Source organism: Heptranchias perlo, chromosome 19 (assembly GCF_035084215.1).
Source record: "Heptranchias perlo isolate sHepPer1 chromosome 19, sHepPer1.hap1, whole genome shotgun sequence".
Classification (NCBI taxonomy): domain Eukaryota; kingdom Metazoa; phylum Chordata; class Chondrichthyes; order Hexanchiformes; family Hexanchidae; genus Heptranchias; species Heptranchias perlo.
The window spans coordinates 50,965,666-50,987,517 of record NC_090343.1 but is presented as its reverse complement, the minus strand read 5'-3'; the positions used below and the strand labels follow the sequence as shown (position 1 = coordinate 50,987,517).

Below are 21,852 nucleotides of genomic sequence, written 5' to 3'. Positions count from 1 at the left end.
TGTATTAACTTGTGCGAGGGGCCTGTATTAACTGTGCGAGGGGCCTGTATTAACTGTGCGAGGGGCCTGTATTAACTGTGCGAGGGGCCTGTATTAACTGTGCGAGGGGCCTGTATTAACTTGTGCGAGGGGCCTGTATTAACTTGTGCGAGGGGCCTGTATTAACTTGTGTGAGGGGCCTGTATTAACTTGTGTGAGGGGCCTGTATTAACTGTGCGAGGGGCCTGTATTAACTGTGCGAGGGGCCTGTATTAACTTGTGCGAGGGACCTGTATTAACTTGTGCGAGGGGCCTGTATTAACTTGTGCGAGGGGCCTGTATTAACTTGTGTGAGGGGCCTGTATTAACTTGTGTGAGGGGCCTGTATTAACTTGTGCGAGGGGCCTGTATTAACTTGTGTGAGGGGCCTGTATTAACTTGTGTGAGGGGCCTGTATTAACTTGTGCGAGGGACCTGTATTAACTGTGCGAGGGGCCTGTATTAACTTGTGCGAGGGGCCTGTATTAACTTGTGCGAGGGGCCTGTATTAACTTGTGTGAGGGGCCTGTATTAACTTGTGTGAGGGGCCTGTATTAACTGTGCGAGGGGCCTGTATTAACTTGTGCGAGGGGCCTGTATTAACTTGTGCGAGGGGCCTGTATTAACTTGTGTGAGGGGCCTGTATTAACTGTGCGAGGGGCCTGTATTAACTGTGCGAGGGGCCTGTATTAACTTGTGCGAGGGACCTGTATTAACTTGTGCGAGGGGCCTGTATTAACTGTGCGAGGGACCTGTATTAACTGTGCGAGGGGCCTGTATTAACTTGTGCGAGGGGCCTGTATTAACTGTGCGAGGGGCCTGTATTAACTGTGCGAGGGGCCTGTATTAACTTGTGCGAGGGGCCGGTATTAACTGTGCGAGGGACCTGTATTAACTGTGCGAGGGGCCTGTATTAACTGTGCGAGGGGCCTGTATTAACTGTGCGAGGGGCCTGTATTAACTGTGCGAGGGGCCTGTATTAACTGTGCGAGGGGCCTGTATTAACTGTGCGAGGGACCTGTATTAACTGCGAGGGGCCTGTATTAACTGTGCGAGGGGCCTGTATTAACTGTGCGAGGGGCCTGTATTAACTTGTGCGAGGGGCCGGTATTAACTGTGCGAGGGGCCTGTATTAACTGTGCGAGGGGCCTGTATTAACTGTGCGAGGGGCCTGTATTAACTGTGCGAGGGGCCTGTATTAACTGTGCGAGGGGACTGTATTAACTGTGCGAGGGGCCTGTATTAACTTGTGCGAGGGGCCTGTATTAACTGTGCGAGGGGCCTGTATTAACTGTGCGAGGGGCCTGTATTAACTGTGCGAGGGGCCTGTATTAACTGCGAGGGGCCTGTATTAACTGTGCGAGGGGCCTGTATTAACTGTGCGAGGGGCCTGTATTAACTGCGAGGGGCCTGTATTAACTGTGCGAGGGGCCTGTATTAACTGTGCGAGGGGCCTGTATTAACTGTGCGAGGGGCCTGTATTAACTGTGCGAGGGGCCTGTATTAACTGTGCGAGGGGCCTGTATTAACTGTGCGAGGGGCCTGTATTAACTGTGCGAGGGGCTGGTATTAACTGTGCGAGGGGCCTGTATTAACTGTGCGAGGGGCTGGTATTAACTGTGCGAGGGGCCTGTATTAACTGTGCGAGGGGCCTGTATTAACTGTGCGAGGGGCCTGTATTAACTGTGCGAGGGGCCTGTATTAACTGTGCGAGGGGCTGGTATTAACTGTGCGAGGGGCCTGTATTAACTGTGCGAGGGGCCTGTATTAACTGTGCGAGGGGCCTGTATTAACTGTGCGAGGGGCCTGTATTAACTGTGCGAGGGGCTGGTATTAACTGTGCGAGGGGCCTGTATTAACTGTGCGAGGGGCCTGTATTAACTGTGCGAGGGGCCGGTATTAACTGTGCGAGGGGCCAGTAGTAGAATACATGAAGCGTCCTGTTTCGACGGGAGGATTTGAATATTTCTAGCTAATTTCTGTTGGGTTGCTTTACGATCAGCGTAGTGAGTTTATCGAAATGGGATGTGGTGGTGACGTAACACTAAATGTACCTACTTTCTAAAGTGCATTTTTTTCCAGTAGTAAAATTTGTACAATCTAAATTCAGTGACCATATGTCTGGAGTCTGTGATAGATCAGGGCTCTGGTTTATCTCATTTCATTGTATATATTTTCAAGTTTGCTGCGGTGGATTTGTGGCTCTGGTCACTTTGGTTCCTACTCTGAGTTCATGCTTAGAATATGCACATTTGTGGCTCACAGTTGTGTCAGTGGGGAGTCCGTCTGTTCCTCTTCTCTGATGTGGTCAGTTGTATTTGAGGAAATTACCTGTGGTCTCAGACTACGGGATGAACCAGACTCAATCTGTCTGTCTGAGCTGTGAATTAATCCCTTGGGAGGATAAAGGACTTAACACATGTTGTCCGTATTCTCTGCCCAATAGGATGTAGGTGTTTGCCTAGCAGTGAGATAAATAGAGAGGTTGAAATTGAAGAGGCCTGATAAAGTTGCATCTAGGGCCTGTTTAGAAATAATGGAATGAGAAAATAAGGAAAGCAGTTATGAGAGGGATAAGGAAAACAAGGAAGGAGCATGAGGGAAGGAGCATGAGGGAAGGGCCTCAAAAAATATTTTAAAATATTCCACAAAAAGATCAGTAAAAAGAGAATTGTTAAATGTGACGTGGGCCCCCCGAGGGGAGATAAGCAGAAATTGGTGGAGATACTTTAGTACTTTGCTTCATTGCTTAAACAAAGAGGATATTGGGGCAGAGGTAAATCCTGAATTGGTTAAAAGCGAGACGAGAGATAGTATAAATAAAAGGGACATGTTCGAGGTGTTAGTTAAACTAAAAGAGGACAAAGTACCATTACCTATTGAGATACATTCAAGGATTCTGAAATAAATGGGGGAAGAACTAGCAGAGGCTCAAGAAATTATATTTCAGGGCTCCTTTGAGAGTGGATGTGTGCCAGAGACCTGGAGAGAGGCCAAAGTCATAGCCATTTTCGAAAATGGGAGATAGATCTAGTTACAGGCCAGTTGTGTCAATATCTAGGCTAGGGAAAATTTTGGAATTTTGAATTATAGATGAAATTGCTAAATATCTAGATGGGTTCGAGTTCTTTAAGGAGGTGACAGGTATGGTGATGGGGAAACGCAGTGGATGTGGTGTATTTGGATTTTCAGAAAGCCTGTGACAAGGTATCACACAGGAGACTATTGGAGAAAAGTAAGGGATATGAAATTGAGAGGAAGGGTAGCAAATTGGGATTAAAAACTAGTTAGAAGGGAGGAAACAGAGAGTAGGAGTTAAGGGCGGTTTCTCAGAGTGATTGGAAGTTGGTAGTGGTGTCCCATAGGATTCTGCTCTGGGACTACTTCTGTTCACTGTGTACATCAATAATCTGAATATTGGGCTCGAGGGAAGGGTGTCCACATTTGCAGACAATACTGAAATAGGAGCCATAGTAAATAATTCTGAGGATCAAAGGGAGCAGCAACAGGATATTGATGATGGAAGGTCAAAAAACTGACAGATGAAATTCAATGCCAGTAAATGTGAGGAGGTACATTTTGGTTAAAAAAATAAAAGTATTAATTATACTAAAGCTGGGTGATGTGGAGGAGCAGAGGGATTTGGGGATTCAGGTTCACAAGTCATTAAAAGCAGGACCACAAGTGGACAAGATCATAAATTCACATTCATCTTGTTCACCAACTGTCCCCACACCTCTGCTACTGTTGACCTACTAAACTGTTCCCTCACCTCTGCCTTTGACACCCTGTTCAATTGCCATCTCCTACTCCTGCCATTCTCCCTGGTAATCCCCAGGCTTCACTCCCCCAAGTTAGAAGGCTACAATTTCAAGTGTATTCAAACCTGGTTCACAATTGGTCTGTTCGTCTGTCACCAGATTTGGCTTGCCTGTGCCATGCTCTCCTCAACCAAAGTTATCTCCTGAAGAGCAAGGACACCAGCTTCTTTATCTCCTCTCACCCACTTTCACTTCAAACATTTGTAAGGAGCTCCTGGATATTAAAATCACTAACAGTGAGACCATCCTTGCAGCTGCCCCCGTCTCCCACCCAATCTAGCCCTAAACCCTCATCATTTTGCAGTTTCTCGTCCATCTAACCCCCACCAGCCCCTCCATAGGAACATAGGAACAGGAGTAGGCCATTCAGCCCCTCGTGCCTGCTCCGCCATTTGATAAGATCATGGCTGATCTGTGATCTAACTCCGTATACCTGCCTTTGGCCCATATCCCTTAATACCTTTGGTTGCCAAAAAGCTATCTATCTCAGATTTAAATTTAGCAATTGAGCTAGTATCAATTGCCGTTTGCGGAAGAGAGTTCCAAACTTCTACAACCCTTTGTGTGTAGAAATGTTTTCTAATCTCGCTCCTGAAAGGCCTGGCTCTAATTTTTAGACTGTGCCCCCTACTCCTAGAATCACCAACCAGCGGAAATAGTTTCTCTCTATCCACCCTATCTGTTCCCCTTAATATCTTATAAACTTCGATCAGATCACCCCATAACCTTCGAAACTCAAGAGAATACAACCCCAATTTGTGTAATCTCTCCTCGTAACTTAACCCTTGAAGTCCGGGTATCATTCTAGTAAACCTATGCTGCACTCCCTCCAAGGCCAATATGTCCTTCCGAAGGTGCGGTGCCCAGAACTGCTCACAGTATTCCAGGTGCGGTCTAACCAGGGTTTTGTATAGCTGCAGCATAACTTCTGCCCCCTTGTACTCCAGTCCTCTAGATATAAAGGCCAACATTCCATTAGCCTTCTTGATTATTTTCTGCACCTGTTCATGACACTTCAATGATCTATGTACCTGAACCCCTAAGTCCCTTTGGACATCCACTGTTTTTAACTTTTTACCATTTAGAAAGTACCCTGTTCTATCCTTTTTTAATCCAAAGTGGATGACCTCACACTTGCCTACATTGAATTCCACAGTTTTGCCCATTCACCTAATCTATCAATATCCCATTGTAATTTTATGTTTTCATCTACACTGCTTACAATGCCACCAATCTTTGTGTCATCGGCAAACTTAGATATGAGACGTTCTATGCCTTCATCTAAGTCGTTAATAAATATTGTGAATAATTGAGGCCCCAAGGCAGATCCCTGCAGGACTCCACTAGTCACATCCTGCCAATGTGAGTACCTTCCCATTATCCCTACTCTCTGTCGCCTTTCGCTCAGCCAACTTCCTAACCAAGTTCGTACTTTTCCCTCGATTCCATGGGTTTCTATCTTAGCTAACAGTCTCTTATGTGGGACCTTATCAAATGCCTTCTGGAAGTCCATATAAATAACATCCATTGACATTGCCCTGTCCACTACTTTAGTCACCTCTTCAAAAAATTCAATCAGGTTTGTCAGGCACGAGCTACCTTTCACAAATCCATGCTGGCTCTCTCTGATTAACTGAAAATTCTCGAGGTGTTCAGTCACCCTATCCTTAATTATATACTCCAGCATTTTCCCCACAACAGATGTTCGGCTAACTGGTCTATAATTCCCCGGTTTCCCTCTCTCTCCTTTCTTAAAAAGCGGAGTGACATGTGCAATTTTCCAATCTAGAGGGACCGTTCCTGAATCTAGAGAACTCCAAGCTCCTCTCTTCCATTAGACCTACTCTCGCTTCCCGTCCTCACTTAGTCTCACTTACTCTCACCCTTATGCTACCCACCATCAATATTTCCCTTTCCTCAGGAATTGTCCCTCTTCAAAAAAGAACACCCTTGACCCATCTGTCCTTTCCAACTATACCCCATCTTTAACCTCCCCTTCCTTTCTAAAGTCCTAAAACATGTTGCCTCTCATCTCTCCCAAAATGACTTGGTCTGACCCCTCCAGTCCACCTTCCATTCTCCTCACAGCACCAAAACAGCCCTAACAAGTCATGAATGCCATTCTTTGTGACTGTGATGTTATCTCTCCTCATCCTCTCCACAGTTTTTGATGCAGTCAACCATGCAAACCTCCTCCAATGGCTCTTCATCGTCCAGTTCCCTGGGGTCGCTGTTGCATGTCCATTCCTAGCTATCCAATCAGAGCCAGTACATCTCCAGCAATGGCTTCTCTTCCCTGCCCAGCACCATCACCTGGTCTCCTAAGGCTATATCTAAAGCCCCCTCCTTTGTTATCTACCAGCTACCCCCAGGTAACATATCCACAGGCACTGGGATCAGCCTCCATACACTGATGATACCCAGCTCTACCTCTCAACTACCTCCGTGCTGTCAGACTACTTGTCCAACAGTATGGCAACACTGAAAAGCAAAGCCATCGTCAGCTTTCACACCCCAGTCACTCACTCAGGTGCAATCAGACCTGTCTGACCTAGAAATAGAATCCCACGTCCTAGCCATCACCAATACCGCTAAGTTACACCTATACAACATTGCCCGTTTCTACCCCGCCTCAGCCCCTCCGCTGTTGAATGCTATGCTTTTGTCACCGATGCTTGACTACTCCAGTGCTCTCCTAGCCGGCCATCCATCCTCCACAAGCTCCAACTTGCCCGAAGCTCTGCCCCACTCAGCCATCAGCCCACTTTTATATCCTCCTAGTCCGCAAATTCCTGTATGGCCTCATCCCATCCTATCTCTGCAATCTCCGCCAGTCCTACATTCTCTCCCACATACACACGCCAGCCTTTTGTGCTGTCTATCCCATTCATTGTTGGCAGAGCCCGTAGCTGCTTTAGCCCTGCTCCCAAACTGCTCCTTTAACCCCTCCCTCTCTCCTTTTAAAAAGCTCTTCACAATCCATCTATTCAAACAAGCTTTCAGGTACCGCTCCTAATCTCCCTTCCTGGCTCAGCAGCTGCTTCCCTTACCTCTATTAGTGAAACACACTGGGACAATGCAAGCAGTTACTTTTCTTTTTGCTTTTAGTGACCAGCCACTCAGTCCCCAACTTTACTCTGACAGTAAATAGAGTAACTCCCACTCTGTAGACCTATGGAGTAAAAGTGTTGTGTTTCTACATATTCTTTCAGTGTATCCTCCCAAGCTCCACACCTTCGATGAGGAGTGGCAGAGAATGCAGGCCAAGAGAATGCTGGACATGCGCATAAACCCCATCGAGGGCTTCGCCTCCAAATGGGATTACGAGAAGAACGAATGGAAGAAGTGAAGGCCCTGTTTAGATGAGTGTTTTCATTTTAATGTGGAGCTGGAGTGTTCTAACAGAATCTCGCTCTGCAACAATTTCAAAACACACTAACCTCAGCCTAACCCTCCCACAGTGCCTGCTGAATTATAAAATGATCACAATTACTCCTTCAGCAGCAGTTTGAAGTGTTAAAATAAGTCACATGATTGTAAAAAAAAAGCAATTTATACAAAAGGTTGCTCTTATAATAAAGTTCTCCTCTCTACTCTGTATTGACTGGTATGTTTGAGACATATTACCTGCAAAATTCACTGTAGGGAACAGGGTGTTAAATCACAGCCCCTTCTTGGTTAGGAAGCATCCATGAACTCAATGTTGGAAGATAGACTCCCTTCTATGAGGTGTGACTATCGGAATACATTTACCTGCACCCAGGCCCACAAGGGGAAACACCTCTAAATTTGAACAGCTCAGCATTGACAATGTACTGGGGGCAAACCTAACTATACAGCACTGTCCATCTACACCATGTATCGTTTAAAAAGGGAGAAAGAAATAGACCAAGTAATTATAGGCCAGTCAGTCTAACCTCAGTGGTGGGCAAATTATTGGAATCAATTCTGAGGGACAGGATAAATCATCATTTAGAAAGGCACGGCTTAATCAAGGACAGTCGACATGGATTTGTTAAGGGAAGGTCGTGTCTGACTAACTTGATTGAATTTTTTGAGGCGGGTCGATGAGGGTAATGCATTTTATGTAGTGTACATGGATTTTAAGCAAGACTTTTGACAAGGTCCCACATGGCAGCCTGGTCAAAAAAGTAAAAGCCCATGGGATCCAAAGGAAAGTAGCTAGTTGGATCCAAAATTGGCTCACTGGCAGGAAGCAAAGGGTAACAGCTGACGAGTGTTTTTGAGACTGGAAGGCTGTTTCCAGTGGGGTTCCGCAAGGCTCAGTACTCGGTCCCGTGCTTTTTGTGGTATATATTAATGATTTGGACTTGAATGTGGGGGGCTTGATCAAGAAGTTTGCAGATGATACAAAAATTGGCCATGTGGTTGATAGTGAGGAGGAAAGCTGTAGACTGCAGGAAGATATCAATCCCACCTCCTCTAACCTTTTGGGGGGTAGAGGGAATTTTAAGGGTAGGTTCGTTTTTTTTTATATTTTGTTTTCAGGGACTTAACTCCTGGACCTAAGATAAATAAGAAGCAAAAAGTAATCCAAAGTGGGACGTCACCAAGGAAGAGGTAAGTGATTGGTTGGTGAGTATTTTCCTGCTGAATTTGTCTAAGGTTAGAGTTTGTGGATTCTTGGGTCTCTGTTGTGCAGTGGGGGACTGCTGTTCAGCAAGGGCCCTTGAGTATACCTTTTAATTGAAGTGAAATTGGTGGGATTCATTTAATTTGAATTAATTAGTTAAAGGGTAAGTCATGTCAGGACAGCCCAGCCTCGTGTTATGCTCTTCCTGCTCTATGTGGGAAATCAGGGACCCTTCCGGTGTCCCTGACGACCATGTGTGCGGGAAATGTATTCAGCTGCAGCTACTGACAAACCGCATTGCGGCACTGGAGCTGCGGATGGATTCATTATGGAGCATTCGCGATGCTGAAAACGTCGTGGATAGCACGTTTAGTGAGATGGTCACACCGCAGGTAAAGGTTGTACAGGCAGGAAGTAAGTGGGTGACCTCCAGGCAGAGTAAGAGGAGCAGGCAGGCAGTGCAGGGGTCCCCTGTGGCCGTCCCCCTCTCAAACAAATATACCGCTTTGGATATTGTTGAGGGGGATGACTTATCAGGGGAAGGCAGCAGCAGCCAACTTCCTGGCACCAGGGGTAGCTCTGCTGCACAGGCTGGGAGGAAAAAGAGTGGAAGAGCTATAGTGGTAGGGGATTCTATCGTAAGGGGAACAGACAGGCGTTTCTGTGGCTGTAAACGTGACTCCAGGATGGTTTGTTGCCTCCCTGGTGCCAGGGTCATGGATGTCACTGAGCGGCTTCAGGGCATTCTCAAGGGGGAGGGTGAGCAGGCAGAGGTCGTGGTCCACATTGGGACCAACGACATAGGTAGGAAGGGAGATGAGGTCCTGCATCAAGAATTTAGGGAGCTATGGAGCAGATTAAAGAGCAGGACCTCAAAGGTTGTAATCTCTGGATTACTCCCAGTGCCACGGGCTAGTGAGTACAGAAATAGGAGGATAGAACAGATGAATGCGTGGCTAAAGAGTTGGTGCAGGAGAGAGGGTTTCAGTTTCCTGGATCACTGGGCCTGCTTCTGGGGAAGGTGGGACTTGTACAAGTCGGACGGGTTGCACCTGAACCAGAGCGGGATAAATATCCTTGCGGGGAGGTTTGCTAGCACTGTTGGGGGGGGTTTAAACTAACTTGGCAGGGGGATGGGATACAGAGTGGAGCTACAATAGGGGGTGATGTGCAGCCAAATATTGAGAAAAAAACAAGTCAGCTTGGAAGACAGGGCAAATATGTAAGAGCAAGGCTGGATGGCATCTATTTTAATGCAAGGAGTCTTGCAAATAAGGTGGATGAACTGAAGGTGTTGATAAACACATGGGAGTATGATATTGTTGCTGTCACAGAGACATGGTTGAGGGAGGGACAAGACTGGCAGCTCAATATTCCGGGGTACAGAATCTTCAGGCGAGACAGAGGGGGAGGTATAAGAGGAGGGGGGGTCGCAATATTAATTAAAGAATCAATTACTGCCATAAGGAGGGATGATATATTAGCAGGTTCCTCAAATGAGGCCATATGGGTGGAGCTTAAAAACAAAAAGGGGGCAAGCACTTTGATGGGAGTGTACTATAGGCCCCCAAACAGTCAGGGGGAGATAGAGGAACAGATATGTAGGCAAATCTCAGAAAATTGTGCAAATAATAGGGTAATAATAGTGGGGGATTTCAACTTCCCCAATATTAACTGGGATACTCAGAGTGTAAAAGGCTTAGAGGGTACAAAATTCTTAACGTGCATCCAGGAGAGCTTTTTGAGCCAGCATGTAGAAAGTCCTACAAGAGAGGGGGCGGTACTGGACCTAATTCTAGGGAATGTGGCCGGCCAAGTGGAAGAAGTGCTAGCAGGTGAGCACTTTGGTGACAGTGACCATAATTCAGTGAGATTTAAGGTGGTCATGGAAAAGGACAGGGAGGGGCCGGAAATAAAGGTTCTAAATTGGGGGAAGGCCGATTTTAATAGGATAAGGCAGGATCTGGCCAAAATGGACTGGGATCAGCTGCTTGTAGGAAAATCCGCATCGGAGCAATGGGAGTCTTTCAGAAGGGAGATTGAGACCATACAATGACAACATGTTCCCGTAAAGGTCAAGGGTGGTTCCAAGAACTCCAGGGAACCTTGGATGTCAGGGGATATACGAGAATGGATTAGGAAAAAAAGGAGGGCTTTTGGCAGATACAAAAGGCTAAGGACGGAGGAAGCCCTAGAGGAGTACAAAAAGTGCAAGGGGATACTTAAAAAGGAAATTAGGAGATCAAGGAGGGGCCATGAAATAACACTGGCGAGCAAAATAAAGGAAAATCCTAAGATGCTTTATAAGTACATTAAGGGTAAGAGGATAACTCGAGAAAAAATAGGGCCCATTAGGGACAAAAATGGCAATGTGTGTGTGGAGCCGGAAGATGTAGGAGGGGTTCTAAATGAATTTTTTGCATCTGTTTTCACTATGGAGAAGGACGATGTAGACATAGAAATACGGCAGGGGGACTGTGATATACTCGAACATATTAACATCGAGCGGGAGGAGGTATTGGCGGTTTTACCAGGCCTAAAAATGGATAAATCCCCAGGCCCGGACGAAATGTATCCCAGGCTACTGTGTGAGGCAAAGGAGGAGATTGCGGGGGCTCTAACACATATATTCAGAACCTCTCTGGCCACAGGGGATGTGCCAGAGGACTGGAGAACCGCTAATGTAGTACCATTATTCAAGAAGGGGAGTAGGGAAAAACCGGGGAACTACAGGCCAGTGAGCCTAACATCAGTGGTAGGAAAATTATTGGAAAAAATTCTGAAGGACAAAATTAGTCTCCACTTGGAGAAGCAAGGATTAATCAGGGATAGTCAATATGGCTTTGTCAAGGGAAGATCATGTCTGACTAATTTGATTGAATTTTTTGAGGGGGTGACTAGGCGTGTGGATGAGGGTAACGCAGTGGATGTGGTATACATGGATTTCAGTAAGGCCTTCGATAAAGTCCCCCACAGGAGACTGGTCAAGAAGGTACGAGCCCATGGAATCCAGGGTGCCTTGGCACTTTGGATACAAAACTGGCTTAGTGGCAGAAGGCAGAGGGTGATGGTCGAAGGTTGTTTTTGTGACTGGAAGCCTGTGGCCAGTGGGGTACCACAGGGATCGGTGCTGGGTCCCTTGCTGTTTGTGGTCTACATTAACGACTTGGATATGAATGTAAAAGGTATGATCAGTAAGTTCGCTGATGATACAAAAATTGGTAGGGTGGTAAATAGCGAGGAGGATGGCCTCAGTCTGCAGGACGATATAGATGGGTTGGTCAGATGGGCGGAACAGTGGCAAATGGAATTTAACCCGGAAAAGTGCGAGGTGATGCACTTTGGAGGGACTAACAAGGCAAGGGAATACACATTGAATGGGAAGACCCTAGGCAAGACAGAGGGTCAGAGGGATCTTGGCGTGCAAGTTCACAGATCCCTGAAGGCGGCGGAACAGGTAGATAAGGTGGTATAGAAGGCATATGGGATACTTGTCTTTATTAGCCGAGGCATAGAATATAAGAGCAAGGAGGTTATGACGGAGCTGTATAAAACACTGGTTAGGCCACAGCTGGAGTACTGTGTGCAGTTCTGGTCACTGCACTACAGGAAAGATGTGATCGCTTTGGAGAGGGTGCAGAGGAGATTCACCAGGATGTTACCAGGGCTGGAGCGCTTCAGCTATGAAGAGAGGCTGGGAAGATTGGGTTTGTTTTCCTTGGAGCAGAGGAGGCTGAGGGGGGACATGATTGAGGTGTACAAAATTATGAGGGGCACAGATAGGATGGATACTAAGGAGCTTTTTCCCTTCGTTGAGGGTTCTATAACAAGGGGGCATAGATTCAAGGTAAAAGGCGGGAGGTTTAGAGGGGATTTGAGAAAGAACTTTTTCACCCAGAGGGTGGTTGGAGTCTGGAACTCACTGCCTGAGAGGGTTGTGGAGGCAGGAACCCTCACAACATTCAAGAAGCATTTGGATGAGCACTTGAAATGCCATAGCATACAAGGCTACGGACCAAATGCTGGAATATGGGATTAGATTAGACAGGGCTTGATGGCCGGTGCGGACACGATGGGCCGAAGGGCCTCTATCCGTGCTGTATAACTCTATGACTGGTCAGGTAGGCAGAGAAGGGTGAGGTTATGCATTTGGGGAGGGCAAACAAAGCAAGGGAGTACACAATAAATGGCAGGATACTGAAAGGTGTAGAGGAACAAAGGGACTGTGTATGTCCACAGATAAGGTGGTTAAAAAAAGCATACAGGATACTTTATTAGCCGAGGTATAGAATATAAGAGCAGGGAGGTTATGCTAGAATTGTATAAAATATTGGTTAAGCCACAGCTTGAGTACTGTGTACAGTTCTGGTCACCACATTCCAGGAAAGATGTGATTGCACTAGACAGGTACAGAGGAGATTTACGAGGATGTTGCCAGGGCTGGAGAATTTTAGCTTTGAGAAAAGATTGGATAGGCTGGTGTTTTCTTTGGAACAAAGGAGGCCGAGGGGAGATTTAAGGTATATAAAATTATGACCAGACTAGATAGAGAGGACCTATTTCCCTTAGCAGAGGGGTCAGTGACCAGGGGGCATAGATTTAAAGCAATTGGTAGAAAGATTAGAGGGGAGCTGAGGAGAAACTTTTCCACCCAGGAGGGTGGTGGGGGTCTGGAACTCACTACCCTCAACTCATTTAAAAAGTACTTGGATGTGCACTTGAAGTACTGTAACCTACCGGGCTACAGATTAAGTACTGGAAAGTGGGATTAAACAGGATAGCTCTTTTTCGGCTGGCACGGACACAATGGGCCAAATGGCCTCCTTCTGGGCTGAAACTTTCTATGATTCTATGTAGAACCCAACTGTGGACAATAGATCAAGTTGAAGGCATGTCTCTCAGCACCAGCTCCACTGCTGGTCAAAAGGGCCCACCCACTGTTACATAAAGCGAACAAACAAGCAATGCCCAGACTTAATCCCTGCTGTGGACTGAATTAGCTGATCTCAACTGGGGCAGGAGTGGGGGTATTGCAATTGGCCTCAGGGCTAAAGAGTAAAGCAGCCAGGATCCCAATCCAGTGACACCTGCTGGAGTGTGTGTATATGTGTAGAGCAGGCTTGGTCCTGATGCCCTCTGCAGTCAAATTGCCTACCAACATACTGCATCTGGGAAGAATGGCAAAAACATCAGAAGGCAGTGTTTTAGTGTTTAATTTAAAAACAATCATTTTTAATTTAAATCTTAAGACATTCTGTGTAAAATAGGTTCGCCTGTAACATGGTGTGAGCAGCAAACTAATGAGGAATGATTACAGTGAATAATAGTGACCAGGAGTCACACCTTCACATCCACACGTTGCAGCTAAAAACCTTTTTAAAATAAATTTGACACATTAAAGAAATGTGGGGACCCGCACTCCACACAATCTTTCACGAATGATCACTTCATATCATCTTGACAAAATAGCCAAACCCATATTCTCGCTCCTGCTGAGAAGTAGTGGGAGCATCAACTTGCAGTCTGTCGGTCCCAGGCCCACTGACTCAAATTCTGCTGCATCATCTGTTCATGAGGATCACCAAGAGGGCACCATGAACACAGGCAGCCCGTTGAGAGACTGGTCGGTGTGTGCAGACTGGCTCCGAATGGTACTGGCGCAGTGCCAACATTGGGAGTGCCCGCCCTATCCAAACACCACATCATATCTTCAGTTGTCTAAAAAGAATTTTAAATGTGGTGTAAATAAAATGTCAAAGTCAGCCTTCAGTTAAAAGAAACATCTCCTCTCCCATCGATTGTTTGTGTTATCCCAGCAGCTCCTTGTAGAGGGTGTGTTGTTTTTGTTGAGGATGTTGCCCACCATTTCCTCTGCTTTCTAGCCCTCTCAGCCTTCTGCAGCACATCAGCCGAGTCCCAGGGACTAGATTTCCTTCCTATGCAGCCTGGCTCCCATTCTGCTCAGTCACTTCCTACAAGGATGCGTCTCAAACTAACACCACAGTGCCGTGAGGGATCGGACCTGCATCCCGCAATCCAGCTCAGAGCACAGCCGACCAACGGAGATCTTCATGATAAAGCTGCTGGTCAGTGCCTCCACTCCAGGTTTAATATTCCTGAATAAAAAGTTAGCTTCACTAACTGATGTAGTTGCTTTCCTTGTAGATAATCTCCATTTCCGCCACAGCACCAGCCCGAATGCTTCATATTTGTAAACTGAGTACACATACACAATACATAATGTACAATTAGGTGAGAAATCAGTCCCAACACAAGGAATAAGCTGAAATCTATTGGTGCAGCTTTCACAGTCACTCCAGTCCAATAAGATAATCTTCCAATGCAGCGGTTGTTGACCGAGGCTTGCTCCATGTAGTCTCACAGCTGTTACCTTCTCCGGGCCAGGTATGCAGCAATGGCCAGCGTTGCACCCACAGCTGTTAGTGCCATAACCCAATTCACGACCGACTCCTGCAACTGACGGCTACGAGCAGCAGCGTTATTCCCATACAGCGCCACAAAGGCATCCTGTGAAAAGAAAGCAATAGTACGAGTTAGCCATCAGCACACAGTGCTGTAGATACCAGTCCCAGCTCAACACTTCCTTTATCCACTGCTTCAAACTTTATATAATGGAAGCCATGTTGAGTTCCCCCGATAATCGTGGCAAAATCCCTGTCTAAACCGTACGGACGGGAAGGTCCCTGGTTCAATCCCTGCTGTGTATTAGATTAGCCAGTCACAGCCAGGGCAGCAGTGGGAACTCTACAGTTTTAATTAACTTGCTCTCAGGATGTGGGTGATGCTGGTAAGGTTGCATTTATTGCCTGTCCCTAGTTGCCCTGAGAAATAACCGAGTAGCTTGCTGTGCCATTTCAGAGGGCATTAAGAGTCAGCCATGTAGTATGGGACTGGAACCACGTGTAGGCCAGAGCAGGTAGGGTCCCCGAGGGACATTAGTGAACCAGTTGGGTTCTTGCAATAATCCGGCAGCTTTCATGTTCATATTTCTGATGCCACCCCACAAATGACCAGATTTACTGAATTCAGTTTCACCACCTGGTATCACGGTGGGGTCTGAACTCATGACCTCGGAGCTGTTAGTCCAGTACCAAAACTACTATACTACCTTATTCTTCCCTAACCTATGATTAGCCTCCCTGCTGCTTGGGGTGGGGCTCCCCAATTACTGACCAGTGACCTACCCTGGATGTCACACGTCAAGTAAAGACAGGATCAAGCTAGGCCGTGGTGCCCTCCAGTTAAATTAGCTGCCAACACTATCAAGCTTCACACGTAAGAATGGCCCCTTAGGTGAGGTATGGAGGCTGCCAACAGTCGTGGAACTGCAGTCCAGAGAGTCAGCACGTTCAGCCATAAGAGGCTAAAGAGGAAAAAGCTGGTAAAATTCTCAGAATCTTTGTACTAAATACTATTTGCTGTAACGGCCACTGCATGGAATGAGACACAGGGCTGCAAAATCTACTGAGCTCAAATCACATCAAAATTGAATTCAACAAACTGCAGTGAAAAAGCTCGAGTAAAGGACAACCATAAGACACTGCGAACCCAGCTACGTACAGTATGAGACACTGCTACTGAAGCTACATAATGCATGGCGCTGCCTGTTGCGGTTTGGACTGTCTCCCAGCTCTTGTAATCCAAGTTCATGCCAGAAAGGTAGTTGCCGCGAGCAGACCGAGGGTCTCAATGAACCAGAACGTGCACCTTTATATGTGCCAAGGGACTAAGCATTACCCTTCAACTTTGTCATACTGCACCAGAGATCATGTGGGTTGCTCGCCAAGCTCTCTCGTTTACCATGCCACACGTATACCATTGCATTCAGGCTAAAGCTTAATTATTTACAAGTGAGATAGTACACACAAAAGGTACTAACAGTACAATACCTAAAAAGAATGAATCCACAAATGCACACTCTAGAACATATTCCGTATAGTTTGATATGGAATGGGCTTTTGGATGAAAGAGTCTTTTGTAGACCTTCAATGACTCAAGGCTGCAGGTACGAGGTGATTCAGGGCGCATGGGGTCCGAGCAACAATTCTAGAACCTGAAGTGAAGACTACAGAAAAAACCTACAGGTCTCGTACAGTTTCTGGGTCTCCAAACACAGGCTCAATCACCCAAGATCAAACACACGGTATAAAAGGACTATTGCATGCCAAAATAACAAGCAATGTAATAGAAAATCACCCTGATACAAAGGCCTAAACAATGTCCATCTTAAACTTCTCCTTGAACCAAACCCAATTACCAGATCCATCTGGCCTGTTTTCCCATAGTCCACCCAAATCCATTTGAAGTGTTGCAAGGGCAGTCAGCTTCCACCATAACTCAGTGTGGCTCAGTGGTAGTACTCTCACCTGAGTCAGAAGGTTGTGGGTTCAAGCCCCACTTCAGGACATGATCACAATCTAGGCTGACAGTAGTGCAGTACTGAGGGAGTGCTGCGTTATCGGAGGTGCCGTCTTTCAGATGAGACATTAAACTGAGATCCCGTCTGCCTGTGGAGATGGACATAAAGGATCCCATTCAAGGAAGAACAGAGTTCTCCCAGCAACCTGGCCAACGTTCATCCCTCAACCAATTCATCAAAACTGATTACCTGGCCATTTTTTAAAAATTCATTCACGGGATGTGGGCGTCGCTGGCAAGGCCGGCATTTATTGCCCATCCCTAATTGCCCTCGAGAAGGTGGTGGTGAGCCGCCTTCTTGAACCGCTGCAGTCCGTGTGGTGACGGTCCTCCCACAATGCTGTTAGGAAGGGAGTTCCAGGATTTTGACCCAGCGACAATGAAGGAACGGCGATATATTTCCAAGTCGGGATGGTGTGTGACTTGGAGGGGAACGTGCAGGTGGTGTTGTTCCCATGCGCCTGCTGCCCTTGTCCTTCTAGGTGGTAGAGGTCGCGGGTTTGGGAGGTGCTGTCGAAGAAGCCTTGGCGAGTTGCTGCAGTGCATCCTGTGGATGGTGCACACTGCAGCCACAGTGCGCCGGTGGTGAAGGGAGTGAATGTTTAGGGTGGTGGATGGGGTGCCAATCAAGCGGGCTGCTTTATCTTGGATGGTGTCGAGCTTCTTGAGTGTTGTTGGAGCTGCACTCATCCAGGCAAGTGGAGAGTATTCCATCACACTCCTGATTTGTGCCTTGTAGATAGTGGAAAGGCTTTAGGGAGTCAGGAGATGAGTCACTCGCCGCAGAATACCCAGCCTCTGACCTGCTCTCGTAGCCACAGTATTTATATGGCTGGTCCAGTTAAGTTTCTGGTCAATGGTGACCCCCAGGATGTTGATGGTGGGGGATTCGGCGATGGTAATGCCGTTGAATGTCAAGGGGAGGTGGTTAGACTCTCTCTTGTTGGAGATGGTCATTGCCTGGCACTTATCTGGCGCGAATGTTACTTGCCACTTATGAGCCCAAGCCTGGATGTTGTCCAGGTCTTGCTGCATGCAGGCTCGGACTGCTTCATTATCTGAGGGGTTGCGAATGGAACTGAACACTGTGCAGTCATCAGCGAACATCCCCATTTCTGACCTTATGATGGAGGGAAGGTCATTGATGAAGCAGCTGAAGATGGTTGGGCCAAGGACACTGCCCTGAGGAACTCCTGCAGCAATGTCCTGGGGCTGAGATGATTGGCCTCCAACAACCACTACCATCTTCCTTTGTGCCAGGTATGACTCCAGCCACTGGAGAGTTTTCCCCCTGATTCCCATTGACTTCAATTTTACTAGGGCTCCTTGGTGCCACACTCGGTCAAATGCTGCCTTGATGTCAAGGGCAGTCACTCTCACCTCACCTCTGGAATTCAGCTCTTTTGTCCATGTTTGGACCAAGGCTGTAATGAGGTCTGGAGCCGAGTGGTCCTGGCGGAACCCAAACTGAGCATCGGTGAGCAGGTTATTGGTGAGTAAGTGCCGCTTGATAGCACTGTCGACGACACCTTCCATCACTTTGCTGATGATTGAGAGTAGACTGATGGGGCGGTAATTGGCCGGATTGGATTTGTCCTGCTTTTTGTGGACAGGACATACCTGGGCAATTTTCCACATTGTCGGGTGGATGCCAGTGTTGTAGCTGTACTGGAACAGCTTGGCTAGAGGCGCAGCTAGTTCCCATTGCTCTATATAGGACCATGCTGTGCGCAAATTGGCTGCTCCTTTTGCCGACAAAACAGCCACTATACTTCAAGAGTAACTCATTGGTACTGAGGACAAGAAAGGCGCTATATAAATGCAAGCTCTTATTTTAGATGTTTAAAAAATATGTCCCAAGATAGAGATTTCCTGCATTTGGGGCAGGGACAAGTTATGAGTAATTCCAGACACCAGCACCAACCCCCTAAGTTCTAGACTCTCCAGCCAGGGGAAACAACCTCTCAGCAGCTACCCTGTCAAGCCCTCTCAGGATCTTACATGTTTCGATGAGATCACCTCTCATTCTTCTAAACTCCACAGAGTATAGGCCCCAAAGGAAAATCAGAGATCTTGTGGCATTATTTCAGAGTAAGAGATGGCCAACTTTGGGTAAGTGAGTTGGTAAATAATCTAAAGTGCTCTTCCCATCTGTGATGGCAACATCTTATTTGTATACAGAGGTAAAACAAATAAGGAAACCAGTTTTTATACAGTGAATTTTTCCCTTCTATTGGTGCTATGCAATGGAATGTTATTCAGGGCACCCAATGTCACACTCTGCTCTGCCTGAACAGCACCCGTTACTGTACCCATGTGGTGTTCGCACACCAGATATTCTTGTGGGCTATTCAAATCATATCAGCTCAGTGCAAAATTTGGGCCAGATACTGTGTGCTCATTCCCACTGGGAACTGGACGAAGACTGACCAAACTAATTTCACAAGGGAACCCTTAAAGCCAGCGGAAGAGCCTTTCATCCCACAGTTTGAACCCACAGTCCTGCAGTGAAGACAGCATCTCACCCACTGCGCCACGCAGTCCAAAAAAAAGATACATTTCAATATTATAGTCTTTGTTGGCAGAAAATCTCAATTCTTTGAGTATTAATGGCTGCAATCTGAAATGAAAAATGGGTGAGTCACTGCCTGAAAACGGTGGTCTGTAAATCGGAAAATACAACAGCTCCAGCTTTCCTTCAGTTTCACTAGAGGGCAACAGTTCAATGGAATTCTAACCTCTAGCAGGGCTGACTGGGAGCTTGTGACTCATCCTGAAATGTGTGATGCAGCCACTTTCATCTTTCAATTAGTCTAGCTTCAGTGGCCCTGGGCTAGAGAGAGAATTTCAGCCAGAGATCCAGCTGGATTGTCATCTCGTGACCCCCTGCTGGAATGTGTTTCTGTGCAAGCGACAATGTCGGCTGGGGACTTCATCAGGCTCAGCTGTGATGTCAACTATCTTGGTATTGGAGGACACCTGGTATTCTTGCATCCTCACCTCGCAAGTCACTGCCTTCAGGAGAGGGAGCAGGGAAAAACACGTCACCTGATGTTACATTCTAGACCACAGAACTGACTAGTGTAACATGGCAGTCACATTGCCAATTAACCAGGGCTGTCAGAATACAGAGGGGCCACAGCTTTCTGCTGTAAAGACAGACTATCATTTATATGCAAATCCAGGTTCCAAGAAAGTGGTGCTCAGAGACTCACCTTTGTCTACCACTCTCCCTGTAACATTTTTGGGCCTTTTACTTATTCTGCTTGGAAGGGATTTGGTTTTAATTCCAGTTATGATTTTACGATAAAGGTTAGCTTTGGCTTACAAAGGGTTAACTCCCACAGATACACAAGCCTTTTAGATTGACGATTAGGTCGGTTCCTGGGTTTGCTTCTCAACAATGGTCATTCAGCAAATGGTCATATCATTAAGGAAATGTCTCCGACCATCAACACAGACAGGCTCTTTTGTTTTCATTCAACAAGGGTGGAAGACACAAGACACATCATGACTATCACCAGTCCATCACCGGCATCTCCACATCATGGCTACTATCAACACCACAAACTGCCGGCTCACAGTGGAGAGGATTGCCAAGGAGATCGCGCATATAGAAAAACTGTTGGACTATAACCTGGTGTTGTAAGATTCCTTACATTTGTCAACCCCAGTCCATCACCGGCATCTCCACATCATAAATTAAATCAGAAAAAGCTTTTTCTATACACACAGACCTAGGCAAGGGAGAGATCTGTCGGGAGAGATCTGTCGGGAGAGATCTGTCTGGCCAGTTAGGCTGATTCAGTCTCAGAGGCCCCAGAATGCAAGAGTAAACCAAACTAGACAGAACCAGTTAGCTCAGGAACAGCTAGCTTATGAGCTCTGCCTAGAATAGAGGCAAAGTTGTGAATTTCTTTTAAAAAATCGTACAAGGAATGATACAAAGCCGATGCAACGAGTTAGAAAACTGCATTTTGTTCATTCATATATTCTATGTAAAATAGAAGGATATTCTGATAGGGTTAGATGAAGTAAGGTGGGATAGACTGGTGTCAAGCATAAATACCAGCACAGACATGTTGGGCCAAATGGCCTGTTGCTGTAAAATTCTATGTAACTCAGCACAGACGGGGACTGAAGCTGTGAGCTTCCTGGTGCTACGCACTGGGTAAGATTGATGAGTGATCAGGGGAGCCCTTATGTTTTTGGTTCAAGCTCAAGACAAAATTTTACAACCAATTCAGTCCTGGCTGGTTGCCTTGGTCAGTTCCCAGTCCCTGGCCTCAGCCTCCTTGAGATGCTCCTTCTCCCCGATTTCTAGATTTTTCCATACTGTCACACTGCCTCACTTCTCCACAGTCTCTGTTAGTTATCCTACAGAAAGTGAACCTTACTGAGCTCTGAGGATCTGTACTGACCCCCCACTGAACTAAAGACATTCGAAAGGGTCAGTGGGCTGAGATCTTCATGAGGGGCTAATGTGTTGTGTTGCACTTGTCCTCTCTGGGACTGTCCTGTAGAGCAGCAGGCAAGCACCCACTGTATATCTGAGCCAGCACAAGTCTGCAGGAGATTGATAGAAGCGAGAGAGCTGGGTTAACACTTGAAGGTAGGTGGCCTGTAACAATTCTGATACTGGTTACACTGCTTATACAGAAAACCTTTCCTGGAATCTTTTATCATTCGAATCAGAGAAGCCATGTACAAATATTCCTCCGGTTATCAAGAGACCTTCAGGCATTTCCTGCTGCCCTCTCAGCAGGATCAGGACACACCCTAAACAGTGAAGGGCTCTCTCACTACAAACAGCAGTAGTGCTACACAAACACTTCTATATACATTCTATCCAATGTCCCACTGTGGATCCATTTACTCTTTGCTCCTTTCTCTCTCCCCAACCCCCATATGTCCCACTATCAATCTTGACTGAATCCCCCTCCTCCCCCAAATATCCCTCTGCCAATCCATACTGACCCC

General features: G+C 46.6%; 2 protein-coding genes across 2 annotated transcripts in view; one reads left to right on the top strand and one right to left on the bottom strand.

Moving 5' to 3' along the window:
- The window catches only part of cox4i2 (cytochrome c oxidase subunit 4I2), an 82,824-nt gene extending 75,387 nt beyond the window's left edge, over window positions 1-7,437 (top strand). Inside the window, exon 4 of the mRNA XM_068000739.1 lies at window positions 7,052-7,437. Coding sequence (XP_067856840.1) covers window positions 7,052-7,188 — 137 coding nt within the window. The 3' untranslated portion in view covers window positions 7,189-7,437. The remainder of the gene's footprint in view (window positions 1-7,051) is intronic.
- Window positions 7,438-13,630: 6,193 nt separating this feature from the next.
- Window positions 13,631-21,852, bottom strand: part of bcl2l1 (BCL2 like 1) — a 28,956-nt gene continuing 20,734 nt past the window's right edge. Inside the window, exon 2 of the mRNA XM_068000738.1 lies at window positions 13,631-14,961. Coding sequence (XP_067856839.1) covers window positions 14,821-14,961 — 141 coding nt within the window. The 3' untranslated portion in view covers window positions 13,631-14,820. The remainder of the gene's footprint in view (window positions 14,962-21,852) is intronic.